The sequence below is a fragment of the Mastigoproctus giganteus genome, chromosome 1 (assembly GCF_048544385.1).
Source record: "Mastigoproctus giganteus isolate SK-2022 chromosome 1, ASM4854438v1, whole genome shotgun sequence".
NCBI lineage: Eukaryota > Metazoa > Arthropoda > Arachnida > Uropygi > Thelyphonidae > Mastigoproctus > Mastigoproctus giganteus.
The window spans coordinates 187425197-187444063 of record NC_143575.1 but is presented as its reverse complement, the minus strand read 5'-3'; the positions used below and the strand labels follow the sequence as shown (position 1 = coordinate 187444063).

General features: G+C 36.5%; 1 protein-coding gene across 1 annotated transcript in view; it reads right to left on the bottom strand.

Annotated features, from left to right (window-relative positions):
- Positions 1–18867, bottom strand: part of LOC150091374 (SH3 domain-containing kinase-binding protein 1-like) — a 393836-nt gene that overhangs the window by 76000 nt on the left and 298969 nt on the right. Inside the window, exon 12 of the mRNA XM_090383547.1 lies at positions 7206–7319. Within this exon, the coding sequence (XP_090239673.1) occupies positions 7206–7319 (114 nt within the window). The remainder of the gene's footprint in view (positions 1–7205; positions 7320–18867) is intronic.

Here is an 18867-nt window from a genome sequence, read left to right as displayed (position 1 = left end):
ACTTCCTTTGCTGCCTCCTTTAATATAACTGGATAGATCCCATCCACCCCGGGTGCCTTTTTTATGTTTATCCTCAACAATTTCTCCTCCACTTTCCTCTCAGTTATTAGAAAATCATCTAGCTCACTGCCAATGTTTACTTCACCTACGACATTCCCCTTCCTGAATAACTCCTCATGTGTGAATGTAGATGCAAAATACTCGTTTAGATTGTTAGCCACCTGAGCTGGATCCTCAACTGTTGAACCATCAACATCCAGTGGACCAATCTGATTCATCCCTTTCCTTCTTGAGTTTAAATAGGTAAAGAACTCTTTTCTGTTTTTCTTTGCATCCTTTGCCAAGGATTTCTCATAATCTGCCTTTGCCTGCCTAATCTCCTTTGTGACTTGGTTACAGACCAACTTATATCTATCATAGGCTTCCACGTCACCCATTAATTTGTATGTATCCCATGCATTTTTCTTCTCTGCCATATGTCTCATTAGTTCATCTGACAACCATTTAGGCCTGAACCTTGAACAATATTTCTTGGTTGGTATGTAAAGCCTGGTAGCTTCCAAGATTAGTTCCTTGAATGCTTCCCATTTTGAATTTGCTGTTGGTAACATCATCAGTTGGTCCCACTGTATAGAATTTAAATACTGTCTCAGACCAGCATAGTCTCCTTTACGAAAGCAAAAACCCTTCCCTTTACCTCTGATGGTAGTTACCTCCTTGAGTAAATCCCACTTCAGCACACTGTGATCACTGCCACCCAGTGGTTCATTTATCTGCAGATTCCTAATGCATGAATAATCACTACTGATAATCAGATCAAGAGTATTACTCCCTCTAGTTGCCTCCCGAACATGCTGGTGTAGAAAACAATCATCCAATAAATCCACAAAAGCCTTGCTAGTGTGTGAGTGACCAACCCACAAATTCCAGTCAATATCTGGGAAATTAAAATCCCCCATTATAAGACTCTCTGATTTACTGGCCCACTCTATTTCCCTGTACAGTATCTTATTATACTCATCAGAGTCATTAGCCCTATAGCACACTCCTACTCTCAATTTTGATTTACCTATGCAATGTTTAAGATGGTGTGGTAAATACATTATCTAATAGAAGCAAAATCTTGAAACGAACATCATTGTCTTTACAATATTTTTCAACCTTGGGAATGAAGCAGCATTTAAACCATACTCAAAGAGATATTGTTATCCATGCTCTTTTGTTCGATCAAAAATGCACGGGTAGGGTGGCTTTATTGATGCCCTTAAATGCATGAGGATTTCCAGAATGATACACAGTGGTATTAATCTGTAATCGCCCACTGCATTAGCCCCAAGCAAGAGCATGGCCCTATCTTTTGAAGCCTTGAAACCTGATATTGTTTTTTTCTCTTTGGCAATGTATTGTTCGATCTGGCATTTTTTTCCAATACAGAGAAGTCTCATCAATTGGGGATTGAGGAAGAAACCCACTCCATAAATTTCCTTAATTTTACCATACACAGATTAGACCAAAAACTAAATTTCAGTATATATAGAAAACCCAGAAATAAGGGGATGCTTCTGCATTTCCATAGTTACCATCCATCCCCAAGCATACAAAAAAATCGGTCATGTTGAATCAATTTCTTAACGCCTTTAAATATTCTTCAACCCAGATTTCTCTAACGTCAGAAATAAAGGAATTAACTAGAATATTCTCAAATAGGGGTTACCCACTAACCTATATAAACAAAGTTAAAACATTAGCCCGTGAAAAAAATAAATAACAACCTCGCAACAAGCAACATTTTTGGCAGACATTTATAACTTGAATTACAAAATCTGAAAATTTATGTCCCTTGAATTTTTACTAACAAGATTCTACTGTATACATGCTACTACCTGACCCAAGTAGAGAAAGGTTTTTTTCTGCGAACAAATATGATAAAGCAATCAAAAAATTCAACAACTGGATTTGGCTATGTGGCTGCAAGCCACATAACCAAATTTGATTTCAGCTAACCTCACTAGGCATCAGGACTACCTAAGGGATTTCAGTAACACTTCTGTGTTACCAACAGTAAGTATCACAAATCAAGCTTTTATAAGGAAATTTTCATTATATGAATAAAAATAATATTAATCAGAATAAAGAATACATGTACAAAGGGTACTAGGAAAGTTTTGCAATATGACGCAACAATGAATCACAGGAAGCTGCTTGTTGCTGCGTGTTGAGACATGTTCATATGTGCATAGTAGCCGCCGCGCCAAGTCGATGGGCTCAGTTATTCATTAGTAGTGAGAGTGTAAAGTGCTTGCGATGGCATCGTGGTCACGAAATGAGATAAGGACAGTTTTGCGGTATAATTTCGTGCATGGTTTAACCATAGACCAGTGCTTAGAAGAAATGACTCTTGCACTAGATGATGATTGTCCACATCGTACAATGATATTCAGGTGGTATAGAGAATTCCAAAGGGGGGAATTTCACTCTGGAGGATTCTGAGAGGCCGGAAAATCCACGAACGTCAGTTACGGCTGTGAGGAAAATGCTTGGCGAAAACAGGCAAGTGATCTACCAACAGATAGAGGATACTTTGGGCCTAAATGCACCAGCAATTCGTTACCGCTGTGAGGAAAATGCTTGGCGAAAACAGGCAAGTGATCTACCAACAGATAGAGGATACTTTGGGCCTAAATGCACCAGCAATTCGTTCAATTCTGCAAGATCATTTGCACGTGAAGAAACTTTGTTCTCTCTGGGTGCCACATCAACTGACTAAAGAGCAGATGACACGAAGTGTGACTTGGTGCCGGGGATGTTAAAAAAGTTTGATAAGGGACAATCTCGGTATGTGAACAACATCGTGACAGGTGACGAGACTTGGCTGTACTATTACGATCTGCCGACCAAGGCTCAAAACAAAGTTTGGGTCTTTGATGATGATGACACACCTGTAATTGTCAGAAAATCCCGATCTGTAAAGAAGAAAATGATAGCTGTATTTTTCAAATCGAGTGGAATTGTGGAACGTGTCGTTTTGGACACGCAGAAGACAGTCACAGCTAAGTGGTATACTGAACAATGCCTGCCTAAAGTCATTGGATCTACGAAGAACCTGCGGCCAAAGTCAAGAATGGACACCTGGTACCTCCATCACGATAATGCTCCAGCACACCGTGCCAAAGCCTGCACCGAATATTTGACCACGACAGGACTGAAACTTCTTGAGCACCCTCCCTACAGTCCAGACCTTGCTCCCTGCGACTCTGCACTGTTCCCGCATGTGAAAATGAAGCTAAAAGGGAGGCGGTTTTCCAGTGATGAGGACCTTCTACGGGCTTGGGACAACGAGTGTGCTTTACTCCCTAGTGAAACTTGGCAGAACTGGTTTAAAGATTGGTTTCGGAGGATGGAGAGGTGTATTGAATGTAGAGGAAATTACTTTGAAAAAAATTAAATAAACAAAGCTGTATTGCAAAACTTTCCTAGTACCCTTTGTACATAACCATATTATACATATTTTAAAAAGCTCAATTTTTTGGGGAAAAATATAAATAATAATAGATTCAAAAATGTTAATAGCCACAATAAAGAATTTTACTATTCCGTCTAACATAATCCTTAATCTACCTATAAGTTAAGAATTATGTTAGACGGGATAGTAAAATTCTTTATTGTGGCTATTAACATTTTTGAATCTATTATTATTTATATTCCCCCCCTCCAAAAAATTGAGCTTTTTAAAATATGTATACTATGGTTATGCATATGTATTCTTTATTCTGATTAATATTATTGTTATTCATGTAATGAGAATTTCCTTATAAAAGCTTTATTTGTAATACTTATTGTTGGTTAAGACAGAAGTGTTACTGAAATCCCTTAGATAGTCCTGATGCCTAGTGTGGTTAGCCGGAATCAAATTTGGTTGTGTGTGTGTGTGTGTGAGAGAGAGAGAGAGAGAGAGAGAGAGAGAGAGAGAGAGAGAGAGAGAGAGAGAGAGAGAGAGATGACTAACCTCTAATCCCTCTTAATTCAGGGGTGTCCAACCTGCAGCATATGGCCATATGGGAAGTCTTCAAGTGTCAAGTCTCCCCCCAAGTTTAAAACTTGCATGTCACAAAATATAGTTTCACACTCACTTTTGAAAATATTCATTTTTAATAATATTCAATTTTTTTATATTGCTTTCTGACATTTTATGTATCTTCATCAGAATTCAGCAATAAGATTTTAACCATATAATAGGAATATTATTAGTATTATGTAATAATTGTGGATTTTCATATTTAATTAAACATAAAAAAATATGAATATAAATGTAAATAACAAAAATTAAATTCTTAATTTATGATTCTAATTATCTAAATTCTTAGTTATGATGCCTTAACTTGGCTGGCCATGTGGGATGATCCAAAATAATAAGTGTGCAATTAATTGCTAGTTCAAGGTTAACAGTTGAAACTTTTTCTACTTTCCTAAATATAGGCAAACTTTTATTTAAGCAGTTCTGCACAATTGTTATTCACTTGGAATTATATTTGTATAGGAACCTGTCAGGTGCTGCCCAATGTTTTTGTTGCTATTTTTGCCTTCTGTTTCAAATTGCTACTTTCAGTTTCAGCATAATGCAAACAAATACATTTCTAGCCTGATAGATGATGCATGTACTACAAAAATTATTTATTTGACAAAGCATATTAATACATGCACAAGTTTGAATTTTCATGCACTTAATGGTAAGTGATCAATAGGTTTTTTTTTTTTTTTTAGTAAGTTTCAGCAGATTTAATAAAAGCTTTGTTTTGTTGAAAATAACACGTAAAAAAATACATTTTTAGATTTTAAAATTTTTTGTTAAAAAAAAAATCATATTGCAATTCATTATAAAAGGTTAAGCATTGGTGTGCTTCATTCAAAGCACACCAATTCTGAAGCAGAATAAAAAAAAAAAAAAAAAACTTTCCAAAAATAAAAAAACAAAGCTGGGCACTTGCCAGGAACCACATGATCACTTGTGCTACAATTGTGAGTGTAACTAGAGCTGGTTTAAATATTATTTGAATTTAATTCAGCAGGGAGAGTTGGTGAATCTTTCTGGTTTGGTATACCTTGAAACCTTCCTGTTGTGTCTCACAGTGCATTGCATCATACAGATGTTTCAAGTAGGTGGGCTCGGGAATAAAAATATGACTTTACTTTGCAATTATTTGAAACTATTTTTAGATATTTAGGCTGCTTTAATAAACACCATTTTATGATTCCTTTAATATATTTTATAGAGAGAGCTATATGAAAGATTTGGAAAATAGAGCAATGAATATATAAGAAAGCATCATATTTAAAAACAAAGAATGATTTCATGTAACAAAGTAAAAATTTGATAAATTACAAAATTATTTATACTCAACTGAACAAAGAGAATAATCATATGGATGTATATTTATATAAACCTCTGCACAGGAAAACTTGAAAAAAAAAAAAAAAAAAAAAAAAAAAAAGAAATGATATTACTCTAGTTGAAATCCTTGTACAAGCCTTTGTCTACATACATTTCTAGCTCGAGTTTATCATAGGAGTTATTATTATTTATATTACATCATGCAATTTCAGAAATCTCATATCAACTGCAGCATGAGATAGGGTATGAATCTCATTGCCAGAAAGTAAGTTTCTTACAATCATAACTCTTGACCCCTGAGGTGTGTTGCAAAAAAAAAAAAAAAAAAAAAAAAACAAGTAATTTTCCATTTTCATCACATGAGTGGGTAAGTAAAAAAGGTACCATAATAATAATAAAAAAAAAAAGTGCTCCCCCATTCATCAATATATACCAGTTAAAAATTTACAGGTGATGATGCTGGTTTCACTTTGGGAAACTTAATAGTTTCCCAAAGTGAAACCAGATTTTCAAGCCAAACCAAACTGATCTCCCAGCCAACTTTCCTTGTTCTGGGAAAATTCAAAACCGCTTAATTTTTTTTTAGCAGATGTGTTCCATCCAGTTTTGTTCATTTATAAATTATATTGATGATGGTATATCAAGCTTAATGTCCAAGTTTGCAGACGATACAAAGGTTGGCAGGGTTGTCAAGGACACTACTGACACTATGCTGCTGCAACAGAATCTGGAAAGGTTGAGCAGATGGGCTGAGAGGTGGCAAATGAAGTTTAACATTGACAAATGTAAAGTACTACACATGGGAAACAGCAACCCCAGAGCAACGTATCAACTCTGTGGTACTACACTGACAGTGGTAGAGAATGAAAGGGACTTGGGGGTGGTTGTGCAGGCAGATATGAAGTTCTCTGAGCAGTGCAGACGGGCTGCAAGAGTAGCTCATGGAGTATTGTCAATGATATATAGGAATTTTTCCAGCAGGGATAAGGAGGTGATTATTCCCTTGTATAAGGCAATGGTCAGACCACACCTAGAGTACTGTATACAGGTCTGGAGGACTCATTTCAAGAAGGATGTAGAGCTGCTGGAATGAGTACAGAGAAGGGCAACAAGATTAGTGAATGGAACAAAGGGGTGCTCTTACGAAGAAAGGCTTAAGTTTTGCAAATTACAGTGTCTGGAGACTAGGCACCAGCGAGGTGATCTGATAGAGGTGTATAAAGCCTTGAATGGTTTGAGCATGCTCAGTGCTGATGGGATTCTACCTCTAGCTCAGAATAATCACCTGAGAGGGCATAAATTCAAATTGAGGAAAGACAGATGTAGGATAGACGTGCGGAAATTTGCCTTTAGCCAGCGGGTGGCTGGTTGGAGGAACAGACTTCCATCCCTTGTAGTGGAGGTTGATAGCCTAAATAAGTTTAAGGCTCAGCTGGACAGGTATTTTGAACGAACAGAGGGGTGAAGTGGATGTGGGTTTTTTTTTTGGCTGATGCTGCATAAGCTTGCTTTCTTGCATCAAATGCCTCTACTAATGCTAATTTCCCAAATAACCTATGAAGTAAGTAATAAATTTAGCTGATCTGAGGCTTGATTCACCTTCTCAAATTACATGATAGCAAAATTATATGATAATTATATATTTCCTTGGTCCTTCTAAACAAAACTGGTGAGAAAAGTTCCATAAAGAACAAAAGATAGGCAAAGTTTGCCTTCATCCTTTGTTCTTAGCTTCACTGATTTAAATGCAATGCAACATGCCTTGTTCTACTTTCATAAATGATTCATATTTTAAACTGAACAAAGAGCAACCAACCAGTTTAGATTTATTATCTGTTAATGCTTGACTAGACTTTTTTGCTTGGCTTTTAGATGTGTGTTTCCTCATAATGGGAAGTTCACTAATACTGATTTCTCCATTTTCTTTATCCTAAAACAAACGAAGAAGCATAAATAATTAAAATTTGTAAGGTTCAGCAAAAAAAAAAAAAAAAATAAATAACAATAATAATAATAATAATAAAAAAAAAAAAAAAAATATATATATATATATATATATATAGAGAGAGAGAGAGCGTGTGTTCAACCAAATCAGCCTATAAACTAACATCACAATTCTGATGTTATCAAGCAACTGTATGTGCATCTTGGTTCACTAAAGAAATTTACATCTGATTTTAAACAATACTTAGGTCTGTCTATAGTATTATAGGCAACTTTACTTATTTCAGAGCAATAGTTTATATAACACTATATAGCACTAAATTTGTCAACATTCCATTCCCTTCTCCTCACTAAATATGATTTTACTATTTTGCATATACAGCACAAATCTTTAATGTACAACACATTAAAAATGTTTCCATAAAACTGAATTCTAACAACATTCTGTACACTGACCAAAATTTATTTTTTATCACTAAAATTTATAAGTGAAAGCAGAACAGAATTTGTATTTGCAAAACATCTGTGAGAGTAGATCAAATTATTTCAGATGTTTGTAGCCAAACATATAAATAAATAGATTTTCACTCCATGCAGTTAAGAGGATTTTCTCTCAAATTATAACAGTTTTAGCACATATCATATCCTCTAAATAATGAGTTCCTGCGCTTATATGACCTGGTATATTCCTGGAAAACTGGAACATGATTTACTAAGCTATTTCAGTCAGTCTCTCATATACAGTTTGATAAGGATAGACATTATATTTCACATCAGAACCAGCAGGATGAGTTTAAATTTACTGACTGGTTAACGTTGATTTTGAGAATATGGAAGATTGTCGTTCTGTAGACTGTCTGTGTGTACAGTACAGAACAGAACTAAATTTAAAACCTTACCAATAGCATCTATAGTATTAAAATCTTATGGATTGCTGACTTTCTTCTGAAACAAAACAAATCACATGACATGTGGGAAGAGAGCAACAATCATTTGCAAGGAACAGTTATAATCAAATATCAGGTTCTTACAAACAACTGCACCCTTGAATTACAAAATTCAACTATTTATCCAAATTATATTTTAGTTGTTCTCAAGTGACCAAAAAGGGGTTCCCATAACAAGTTTAAAACACAGTTTCAATTATTCAATTATTTCAAGCATGAGCGAACATAGTTGCAAAATGAAATCTGATTAAAGAAAACATAAGCCATTCCTTTTAAAAATAATAAACTATTTTGATTAGAAAACAGGTTTCACAATACAAGTTACCATATGTTTCTGACAAGTAAGGTTTTACTAATATTAAGGTGGCTACAATCTTAAAATTGGTACTTTTTAAACATGCTTAAATGCAAATAGGTTTGACAATACAAATGAACCTTAAATGATACACTGACAGCATACATGAATAGTTTTTTCACTGGAATAGTTTTCTTTCACACAGAAAATAATAAATGCATATTACACATTAGAAGTTTGATTTGGTATTCCTATTTCCTCAGATTTAAAAGGCATCCACTTTCAATTAGAGTTCAGTTTTTTGGGTGACCATCAGCAAAAATTAATCTTTCAATTTTTCCAACAATGAAAGAAAAATGCTGCTTTAAAATGATCCAATATGGCAAGCTCTTACCTTGTTCTCACTTGGATAAAATTAGAAAGGAAATTTTCCTCCATGACCATATTAAATAATTCCAAAAGCTAAATATCCATAGAGAAACCCTTATTAGCATTAGCATTAGTAGAGGCATATGATGCAAGAAAGCAAGCTTATTCAGCATCAGCCAAAAAAAAAACAAAAAAAAAAACCACTACTCCCATTTCACCCCTCCGTTCGTTCGAAATACCTGTCCAGCTGAGCCTTAAATTTGTTTAGGCTATCAACTTCAACAACAAGCGATGGGAGTCTATTCCACAAACCAACTGCCCGCTGGCTAAAGGCAAATTTCCGCACATCTATCCGACATCCGTCCTTCCTCAATTTGAATTTATGCCCTCTCAGGTGATTATTCTGAGCAAGAGGAAGAATCCCATCGGCATTGAGCATGCTCAAGCCATTCAAAGCCTTATACACCTCTATCAGATCACCTCGCCGATGCCTAGTCTCCAGGCTCTGTAATTTGCAAAACTTAAGCCTTTCTTCGTAAGAGCAACCCTTTGTTCCATTCACTAATCTTGTTGCCCTTCTCTGTACTCGTTCCAGCAGCTCTACATCCTTCTTGAAATGAGGCCTCCAGACCTGTATACAGTACTCAAGGTGTGGCCTGACCAATGCCTTATACAAGGGAATAATCACATCCCTGTCCCTGCTAGAAAAATTCCTGTATATCATTGACAAGACACCATGAGCTACTCTTGCAGCTCGTCTGCACTGCTCAGAGAACTTCATATCTGCCTGCACAATTACCCCCCAGGTCCTTTTCATTCTCTACTACTGTCAGCGTAGTACCACAGAGTTGATACGTTGATTTGGGGTTACTGTTTCCCATATGTAGTACTTTACATTTGTCAATGTTAAACTTCATTTGCCACCTCTCAGCCCACCTGCTCAACCTTTCCAGATCCTGTTGCAGCAGCATAGTATCAGTAGTGTCCTTAACAACCCTGCCAACCTTGGTATCATCTGCAAACTTGGACATTAAGCCTGATACACCATCATCAATATCATTTATAAATACAGAAAACAACAATGGACCCAACACTGAACCCTGAGGAACTCCACTAATAACATTAGTCCACGTTGAGCAGTGTCCATTGATTACCACTCTCTGTCTTCTGCCACTCAACCATCCCTTTATCCATAGCAGCAATTTGCCTCCAATGCCACACTTCTCCAATTTGTGTAGCAGTCTTCCATGCGCAACAGTATCAAAAGCCTTTCTAAGATCCAAATATATAATATCAAAGTTATTCCCTGCATCCAGTTCTTTTGTGACTACATCATAGTATCCAATCAAATTGGTCAGACAAGACCTGCCCTTAACAAAACCATGCTGTGTCTGAGCTATAACTGAATTCTTGTCCAGATGATCCTGCAGTGCTTCTTTAACCAGTGCCTCCATTAATTTTCCTGGAACCGAAGTTAAACTAACAGGTCTATAATTACTTGTGTCAGTCTTTGATCCTCCTTTGTGAATTGGGGTTACATTTGCACATCTCCAGTCCATGGGTACCTCCCCTGAGTCCAAAGAAGCTGTCATAATTATGGCTAGGGGTTTGCTTACTTCCTTTGCTGCCTCCTTTAATATAACTGGATAGATCCCATCCACCCCGGGTGCCTTTTTTATGTTTATCCTCAACAATTTATCCTCCACTTTCCTCTCAGTTATTAGAAAATCATCTAGCTCACTGCCAATGTTTACTTCACCTACGACATTCCCCTTCCTGAATAACTCCTCATGTGTGAATGTAGATGCAAAATACTCATTTAGATTGTTAGCCACCTGAGCTGGATCCTCAACTGTTGAACCATCAACATCCAGTGGACCAATCTGATTCATCCCTTTCCTTCTTGAGTTTAAATAGGTAAAGAACTCTTTTCTGTTTTTCTTTGCATCCTTTGCCAGATTTCTCATAATCTGCCTTTGCCTGCCTAATCTCCTTTGTGACTTGGTTACAGACCAACTTATATCTATCATAGGCTTCCATGTCACCCATTAATTTGTATGTATCCCATGCATTTTTCTTCTCTGCCATATGTCTCATTAGTTCATCTGACAACCATTTAGGCCTGAACCTTGAACAATATTTCTTGGTTGGTATGTAAAGCCTGGTAGCTTCCAAGATTAGTTCCTTGAATGCTTCCCATTTTGAATTTGCTGTATGTAACATCATCAGTTGGTCCCACTGTATAGAATTTAAATACTGTCTCAGACCATCATAGTCGCCTTTACGAAAGCAAAAACCCTTCCCTTTACCTCTGATGGTAGTTACCTCCTTGAGTAAATCCCACTTCAGCACACTGTGATCACTGCCACCCAGTGGTTCCTTTATCTGCAGATTCCTAATGCATGAATAATCACTACTGATAATCAGATCAAGAGTATTACTCCCTCTAGTTGCCTCCCGAACATGCTGGTGTAGAAAACAATCATCCAATAAATCCACAAAAGCCTTGCTAGTGTGTGAGTGACCAACCCACAAATTCCAGTCAATATCTGGGAAATTAAAATCCCCCATTATAAGACTCTCTGATTTACTGGCCCATTCTATTTCCCTGTACAGTATCTTATTATACTCATCAGAGTCATTAGGCCTATAGCACACTACTACTCTCAATTTGATTTACCTATGCTTATGTCACACCAAACTGACTCGACGCTGCCCTGTCCATCAATGTCGACTGGCTTCATTTCCTTGGATTTTATGTGTTTTTTAACTAATAGCATAACCCCTCCTCCCCTCCTGTCCTGTCTATCCTTTCTATACACATTGTACTCCCCAAATTCCAGTTCTGCATTCCTTATATCTGTGTGACACCATGTCTCTGATATCCCAACTATATCTGCCTTTGATGTTTTGAGCAATACCTCAAATTCATCAAATTTATTTACTAAACTCCTAGCATTGGTGTACACGCAAGTATACATGCACCTGTTTCTATTCTTAGCTACCCTAACACAACCCATGTGTTTACTTGTACTACAATGACTTCGAGCAGTCTCTGAAATATCCTGCATCTTGTTTTTCAGGCTTCTGCTCATTCCAATAGAAGCAGTGCAAGAATCTCTTTCACCTCTGCCAGTGGCTACTGTTAATCCATTAGTCTTTGTCTCCCCCCCAAGCTAGCAGTTTTCCGACTCACCTAACACTGCCTCAATAGTATCAGCAAATATTCTTGCACCCTTTCTATTTAAGTGTATCCCATCCCTGTAGAAGCAATCTCTCCTGTTAACAAGTACATTCCAGGCTGAAAAAAATTCTACCCCTTGAGCCTTGCACAATCTTTCCAGGGCCGAATTGATCGACAAGGCTCTCATCATATACTCCCTCCTATCGTGTCTGGGCAGAATTGCAGACACTTTCAAATTCAACCCTACTTCACGGCTTTTTTTCAACAGTGACCTGTACTTGTTAAGTAATTCCGCTGGTCTCCTACTCTTAATATCATTAGTGCCAACGTGTACAACTATATCACCTTTTGTGTCCTTAAAAGATGATATCTGCTCTACAACGTCATCAACCTTTGCCTCTGGCAGACATACCCTGGTCCTGTTCCACCTATCCTTTTTACAAAGCATGTTCCCCATTTCCCTGACAATAGAGTCACCAACAACTACTAGTTCCTGTGGGACCAGCGCATTCTGCCTTGGGGGCTGCCTCTGTGTTGCAAGATGACCAAGTGCAAGCTCTGGCGTTGATGTGGGCAGCTGAGAGCTTGATGGGCCCCTCAATTTATTTCCTTCTAGGGCATCCACCCTGTCCTTCAAGGTCTCATATAGGCCCATAACAACGCCGAGTTGTCGCCTAATTTCCTTGCACTCCTTGAATCGTGCACACACAAAGACATCCCCCATGGCAGTATCATGTCCCGTACCCGATTGCTCCGCAAACATCAAGCAAACAGTACATCTTAAAAGGCTGTGATTCAGAGGGCAACTGCCCCCCTCAGTTCTCCTCTGAGTCACAGCACTCCCATTAGCTTGAGCCTTTTGCTTTGCTGCTCTGGTCAGAGTCATGATTTCGATTTAAATGTCAATAAAATTACAATTTCAGAACAAAATTAAAACCTTAAACTTGTATCTTAACACAGTTATAACGCTATATTTATTTTTCAGTATCGAGTGTTATCTACGAGTTCCCTTTATATAACTTCCGTATTAAGTATGTATTAATTATTTGTTACGTTTGTACTCTAAGTCGTTATATATATATATACAGTCGAACTTCCCTATAACGAATTCGATAAATCCAGAGAAAAAATTCGTTTTAGAGAAATTTCGTTATACAGAGAATATCTTTTCTATTAGAAATTGTTATCTAATTAGAAAATGAAAACGAATCTACATTTATTTTTAATGTATTTTATTTCAAAAACATACTTAATTAAATTAAGTTTACAAAATTTTTGCTGGTATAACAAATTAAAAAAAAAATCTGTAATTTTCGTTTGCAGTACAATTAAAAAATTGTACTGTGCGTCTGATTCTTAAAAAAACCCTCACATTTGTTCAGAGCATTAAAAACATACATGAGGGACATTTTCAAAAAAACTATAGACCCATACGAACCATTTTAAAAGCGCTAATCGTTTCTTCGCGAGTTGGCTTTTCTACGGGTTGTTCTGATGCGTCTTCAGCATCATCGTTAATTTCTTCTGATCATGGTCGTGTCTAACACTGTTCAGCAGTATTTCATCTTCATTTGGATGTTCTGCTGTGATCTACATAAACATAACTATCCAGTGTTATTTCATTCTCGATGTTTCTGGATAATTCTTATAATTTTCAATAGTTTTTCAGTTATGAAAGGGGCAGTTCATTTTGTTCGTCCAGTCGTTGTTCGACTTCTGTATTCAATGCAAATCCCGCTTTCGAAAAACAATTTTGAATGGTGTATTCAGTGACATCGTTTGTCCAAACTTTTGCCAGTTCAGAGATGCAATCTCTAAGTTTAATTGTAACCTCCAAGTTTCTATTTTCTGATAACGCATTGACAATCTTCATTATTATTCGCTTTCGATAATGAAATTTAAAATTTTTAATAATGCCCTGGTCCATTGGCGGAGTTTTGACGTTATGTTTGGTGGTAAAAACAATAACTTCGCACTTTTAAGTTTGGCAGGATGTGCGGGACAGTTGTCAGTTACCAACACGATTTTCCTTTTTAATTTTTTTGTTATACGCTTGTCTAGTTTTAATATCCATTCTTCAAAAATATCACTTGTCATCTATGTTTTTTTAATAAAGGTGTAGTCAACTTCCAAAGATTTTGTGCCTCTAAAACTTCTTGGGTTTTTTGATATTCCGATGACTAAAAGTCTTAATTTTCCACTTCCTGTCATATTTGCTCCAACTAGCACAGTTATTCTTTCTTTGCTTTGTTTTCCGCCAAAACATTTATCATCCTTAAAAGAAAGTGTTCTATTCGGTAAACATTTAAAAGAATAAACCAATTTCTGTCAGCATTAAAAACATCCTTACGCTCATATTCTTCCAAAATCTTCTTTAAGGTATTGTTCCTCCAACTGTTGCAATTTTCTTCGCTTATATTAACATTTTCTCCACAAATAACCTTTTCCACAATTCTGTGGCGCTTCTTAAATTTATCTAGCCACCCAGTGCTCGCATTAAATTCTGTATGTCCAAAGGACTATAGAATTTAAAGCGAGCATTATTATAGAATAAAAAGCATTATTATTCATGCAAATTTCAGAGATTGTTGCTTAATTATTAGGCCCGATGTTGGTATATTCTTTTCACGTATCATTTGCATCCATTTTAGAACAGCTTTATCAACATCTTCATATATGCACAACTTATTTCGTTTCTTGTCTGCTGCTCCTCCTTTAATTGCATTTAAAATTGATTCTCGATTTTTTAAAATCGTAGATAAACTGGTTGGGTATTCCATATTTCTCCGCGACATTTTTTTTCTTAAATCCCCTGGTCAATATCATAACAATCTTTGCTTTATCATTAATACTTAAACACTTTCTTTTCGACATTGTTTCCGCAATTGTAAAAATTACTAGACTGCAGCTCTTGCCGATACGTACACCACAAACTTCGCTGCGCTGGCCATATAGAGAATTGTTACTACTGCCTACTCCATGACGTTTGCTTGCCAATTCAACAGTATCACGTGACCTTTCCTATCAATCACTTTGAAGAAATATACGACTTTTTGAATTTATTTTATTCTGCTTATATTCATATATACAAGAAATAAAATTTTTGGTTAATGTACGCTGTATGTTACTTTTCAGAAAAAAAAAAAAAAATACAAGAGCATATAGTCTGTGATTGATGACGAACGAAATTTAAAAAAAAAAATTCATGAAAACCATCAATTGGGAGTCCAGTTAGATGAGAACGGACATAACCCCAGGGGCTCACATCTGGTGAGTATGGGCTTGGTGCACCCAGGTTTCTGAGCTGGATATCATCATTCTTCTCTTTCTTGGTGATGCCCTTCTACTTTTGATCTTTCTTTCTCTCTCTCTCTCTCTCTCTCTCTCTCTCTCTCTCTCTCTCTCTCTCAGGGTAACTCGGGAATTTGTTTTTGGCTGGTGCAGCATAAACCTCAGGCTTCCTTGCACCATATAGATAATAATAATATATGATTGACAGGAAGGTCACGTGGTACAGTTGAGGTGAGAAGCGAATGTCACTCAGTAGGTGTTACTAAAAACCGACTATCGTAGCATTCTATGTATTGCCGCCGCAGCATGCTCAAGTTTACCGCAGCGAATTTCGTTTTCCTCTGAGCCAACATCAATTTACAAATCTACCCTATTTATTGTAAAGTTTACGACCACTTTTAAGAAAACCCATTTGGTTTAATAACTGTAACAAAAATGAAACAAAGACCCTCCTACGGGCGTCAATGGCCAAAAGTGTTCACTAAAAGGATGATTATTTAATTCCAGATGCTAATGCACAATTTTGGAAGGAAGGAGGAAGTATATTTGAGCGGCTGTTTAGCAGTAAATGCTTGAAAATCTTAAAATGCTTTTACTAATTTTTTTAAAAATTCGTTATAGAGAGACTAACACTTCACTATATGGGGTTAATTTTACATGTAATTTCGTTTCAAGGTGCAATGTTTTGCGAAAAAATTCGTAATATAGAGACATTCGTTAATTAGAAGTTCGTAATAGAGAAGTTCCACTGTATATATATATAGTTAAAAGTACAATTTAATTGACAATGAAGTTTAACAAGATTAATAGATCTACTGATTAATTGACAATATTATATTATGCACTATACTATACAAAGCTAATGCTATCGAATTCCGGATATGCTGTATCGCGTTTCAGTAACGAGTGTTATCTACGAAATTCCTTTATATAACTTCCGTATCAAGTTATGTATTAATTATTTATTTTTACTAATTATTTATGTTCCGTAACCTAAGTGGTTATATGTATAGTTAAAAGTACAATTTAATTGCCAATGAAGTTCGGCAAGATTAATAGATTTTACTGATTAATTTTCACGCAACAATGGCGGCTGTTTATGAACGGTAAACACGTGGATTTGATACCCTTTCCGATACTAAGTAATACCTACAAATCTCTATCTAAGTTACTTTAACTTTAAGTACCGTAAATAGGAATATAATGCTACTCTAGAAATAAGTTAATATGTCAATTTAAACTAATAAAGCAGAAAATAAATCAGAAAAAACTTCTCTGTTCCAAGAGCGGCAGAAAGGCACGTCCGCACAGGAAAATGAAATGATCTCTGTATGTTGAGATATGATCTCTGTAGTTGCTTTTTTTTTTTTTTTTTTTTTTTTGATTTGGTAGTTGTTGGCGCATCGGCTTCTGTGGCCATATTGCACCTCCCAAAGTTTTTGCAGTACTTTGATCCAAACCCGAGGCGGAATCGAACCCGCGACCTTTGGGTTGCCGGGCAGGTACTTTACCCACTCGGCTAGCCCGGTCGGCTTCTGTAGTTGCCTTCGCATTAATGCTTAATGATATTTCTAAACAGTATAATTACACAACTCCAATCCTAAGAAAATCAAAAGATTTAGAACACTTGTCATTAGAGATAATTAACACTAGACGCAGGACTTGTTCCTTCAGAGTGAAAACAACTACTATCATTAAATGAATGCTCTCAAATATCAATGCTAGCAACAGCGGTGTGGAAAAATGGAATTTGGCTACCAGACCTTGGCAACTAGGCACTTTGAGGGGACTTAACTGAGTTTATAAGACTCTGAGAGGGGTTAGTAAAACGAATGAAGGCAAAATTTTCACGGTTATAAAGAATTCCAGAATAATGGGCCATAAATTAAAATTACAGTGGAAGAGGATTAGAATAGATTGTAGGAAGATTTTTTTTTAGCCAGCAGATTTCTGACGCTGGAAAAAGTTGCCTCCGCAGGTAGTTGAGGCTGACAGTTTTGAAGAAATTAAAAAATCAACTGGATAGTTACCTATGTGAGGAGGGAAGTACATAATTTGTATTTTCTTATCTAGCCCCTAGGAAAAACAAAGGATTTAAATCAGCAGCCATGAGCAGTAATACAGAAAGACAAATGATACTGAAACTGAAGAATAGCGATGGTGTACTTATAAACATCACAGAAGGCATAATTCAAATAGCAGAAGACTACTATAGAGAATTATACCAGCAGTGGGGAAGATGGATTGCAAAGTAGCAACACATACAACATACCCGGCCGACCGGGCTAGCCGAGTGGGTAAAGTACCTACCCGGCAACCCAAAGGTCGCGGGTTTGATTCCCACCTCGGGCTTGGATCAAAGTACTGCAAAAACCTTGGGAGGTGCAATATGGCCACAGAAGCCGATGCGCCAACAACTACCAAATAAAAAAAAAAAAAAAAAACATACCCGATATTCTTCCTGATGAGGTAGAACATGCATTGAAGAAAATGAAGAATCGGAAAGCCCCGGGGGAAGATGAAGTTACTGTAGAGTTGTTAAAATTGGGAGGAAGAGACATAACACAAAAACTGGCAAGGCTCTTCACAAAGTGCATTAGAAAAGGTGTGACGCCTAAGCAGTGGAATAATGTAATCATAGTTTTCCTGCATAAGAAAGGAGATAAATCAGAAATTGGAAATTATAGACCAATTAGCTTGTTATCCCACATCTACAAGTTGTTCACAAGGGTCATTACTAACAGATTAGAAAGAATACTTGATGAGAATCAACCAAAAGAGCAAGCTGGCTTTAGGACAGGATTCTCAACTATGGATTACCTTCACATAATGGAGAAAGCAAATGAATATAAAACACCATTATGCCTGGCATTTGTGGATTATGAAAAGGCATTTGACTCCATACAGCATAAGGCAATGTTTCGGGCACTGGAAAGACAAGGCATAGATACCCCACATATTATGATTTTGAAGAAAATATATGAGAGTGCTATCTCCTTTATTAGACTAGACAAAGACAGTAGCAAATTTAAAATCGAGAAAGGAGTTCGAAAAGGAGACACAATATCTCCGAAGCTGTTTACTGCTGCCCTTGAGGAAGCTTTCAGAAGATTAGACTGGTCACAGAAAGGAATCAATGTGAACAGAGAGTACCTAAACCATTTACGATTTGCAGATGATATTGTGGTCATAAGCCACGATCCCAAAGAATTAGAGGAAAATCTTAATCAGTTATGCACAGTTAGTATTTTGGACTAAAGATGAATATGGCTAAAACAAAAGTAATGATGAACAAGTATGCTACGGAAAGGGAAATAATGATTGAAGGAGCAGTAATTGAAAAGGTGGAGTCATATACTTATCTGGGACAAGTTATTAGCTGTAATAATGATAAATGGCTGGAAGTCAAGAGAAGAATAAATTTTGGATGGATAGCATTCAGGAAATA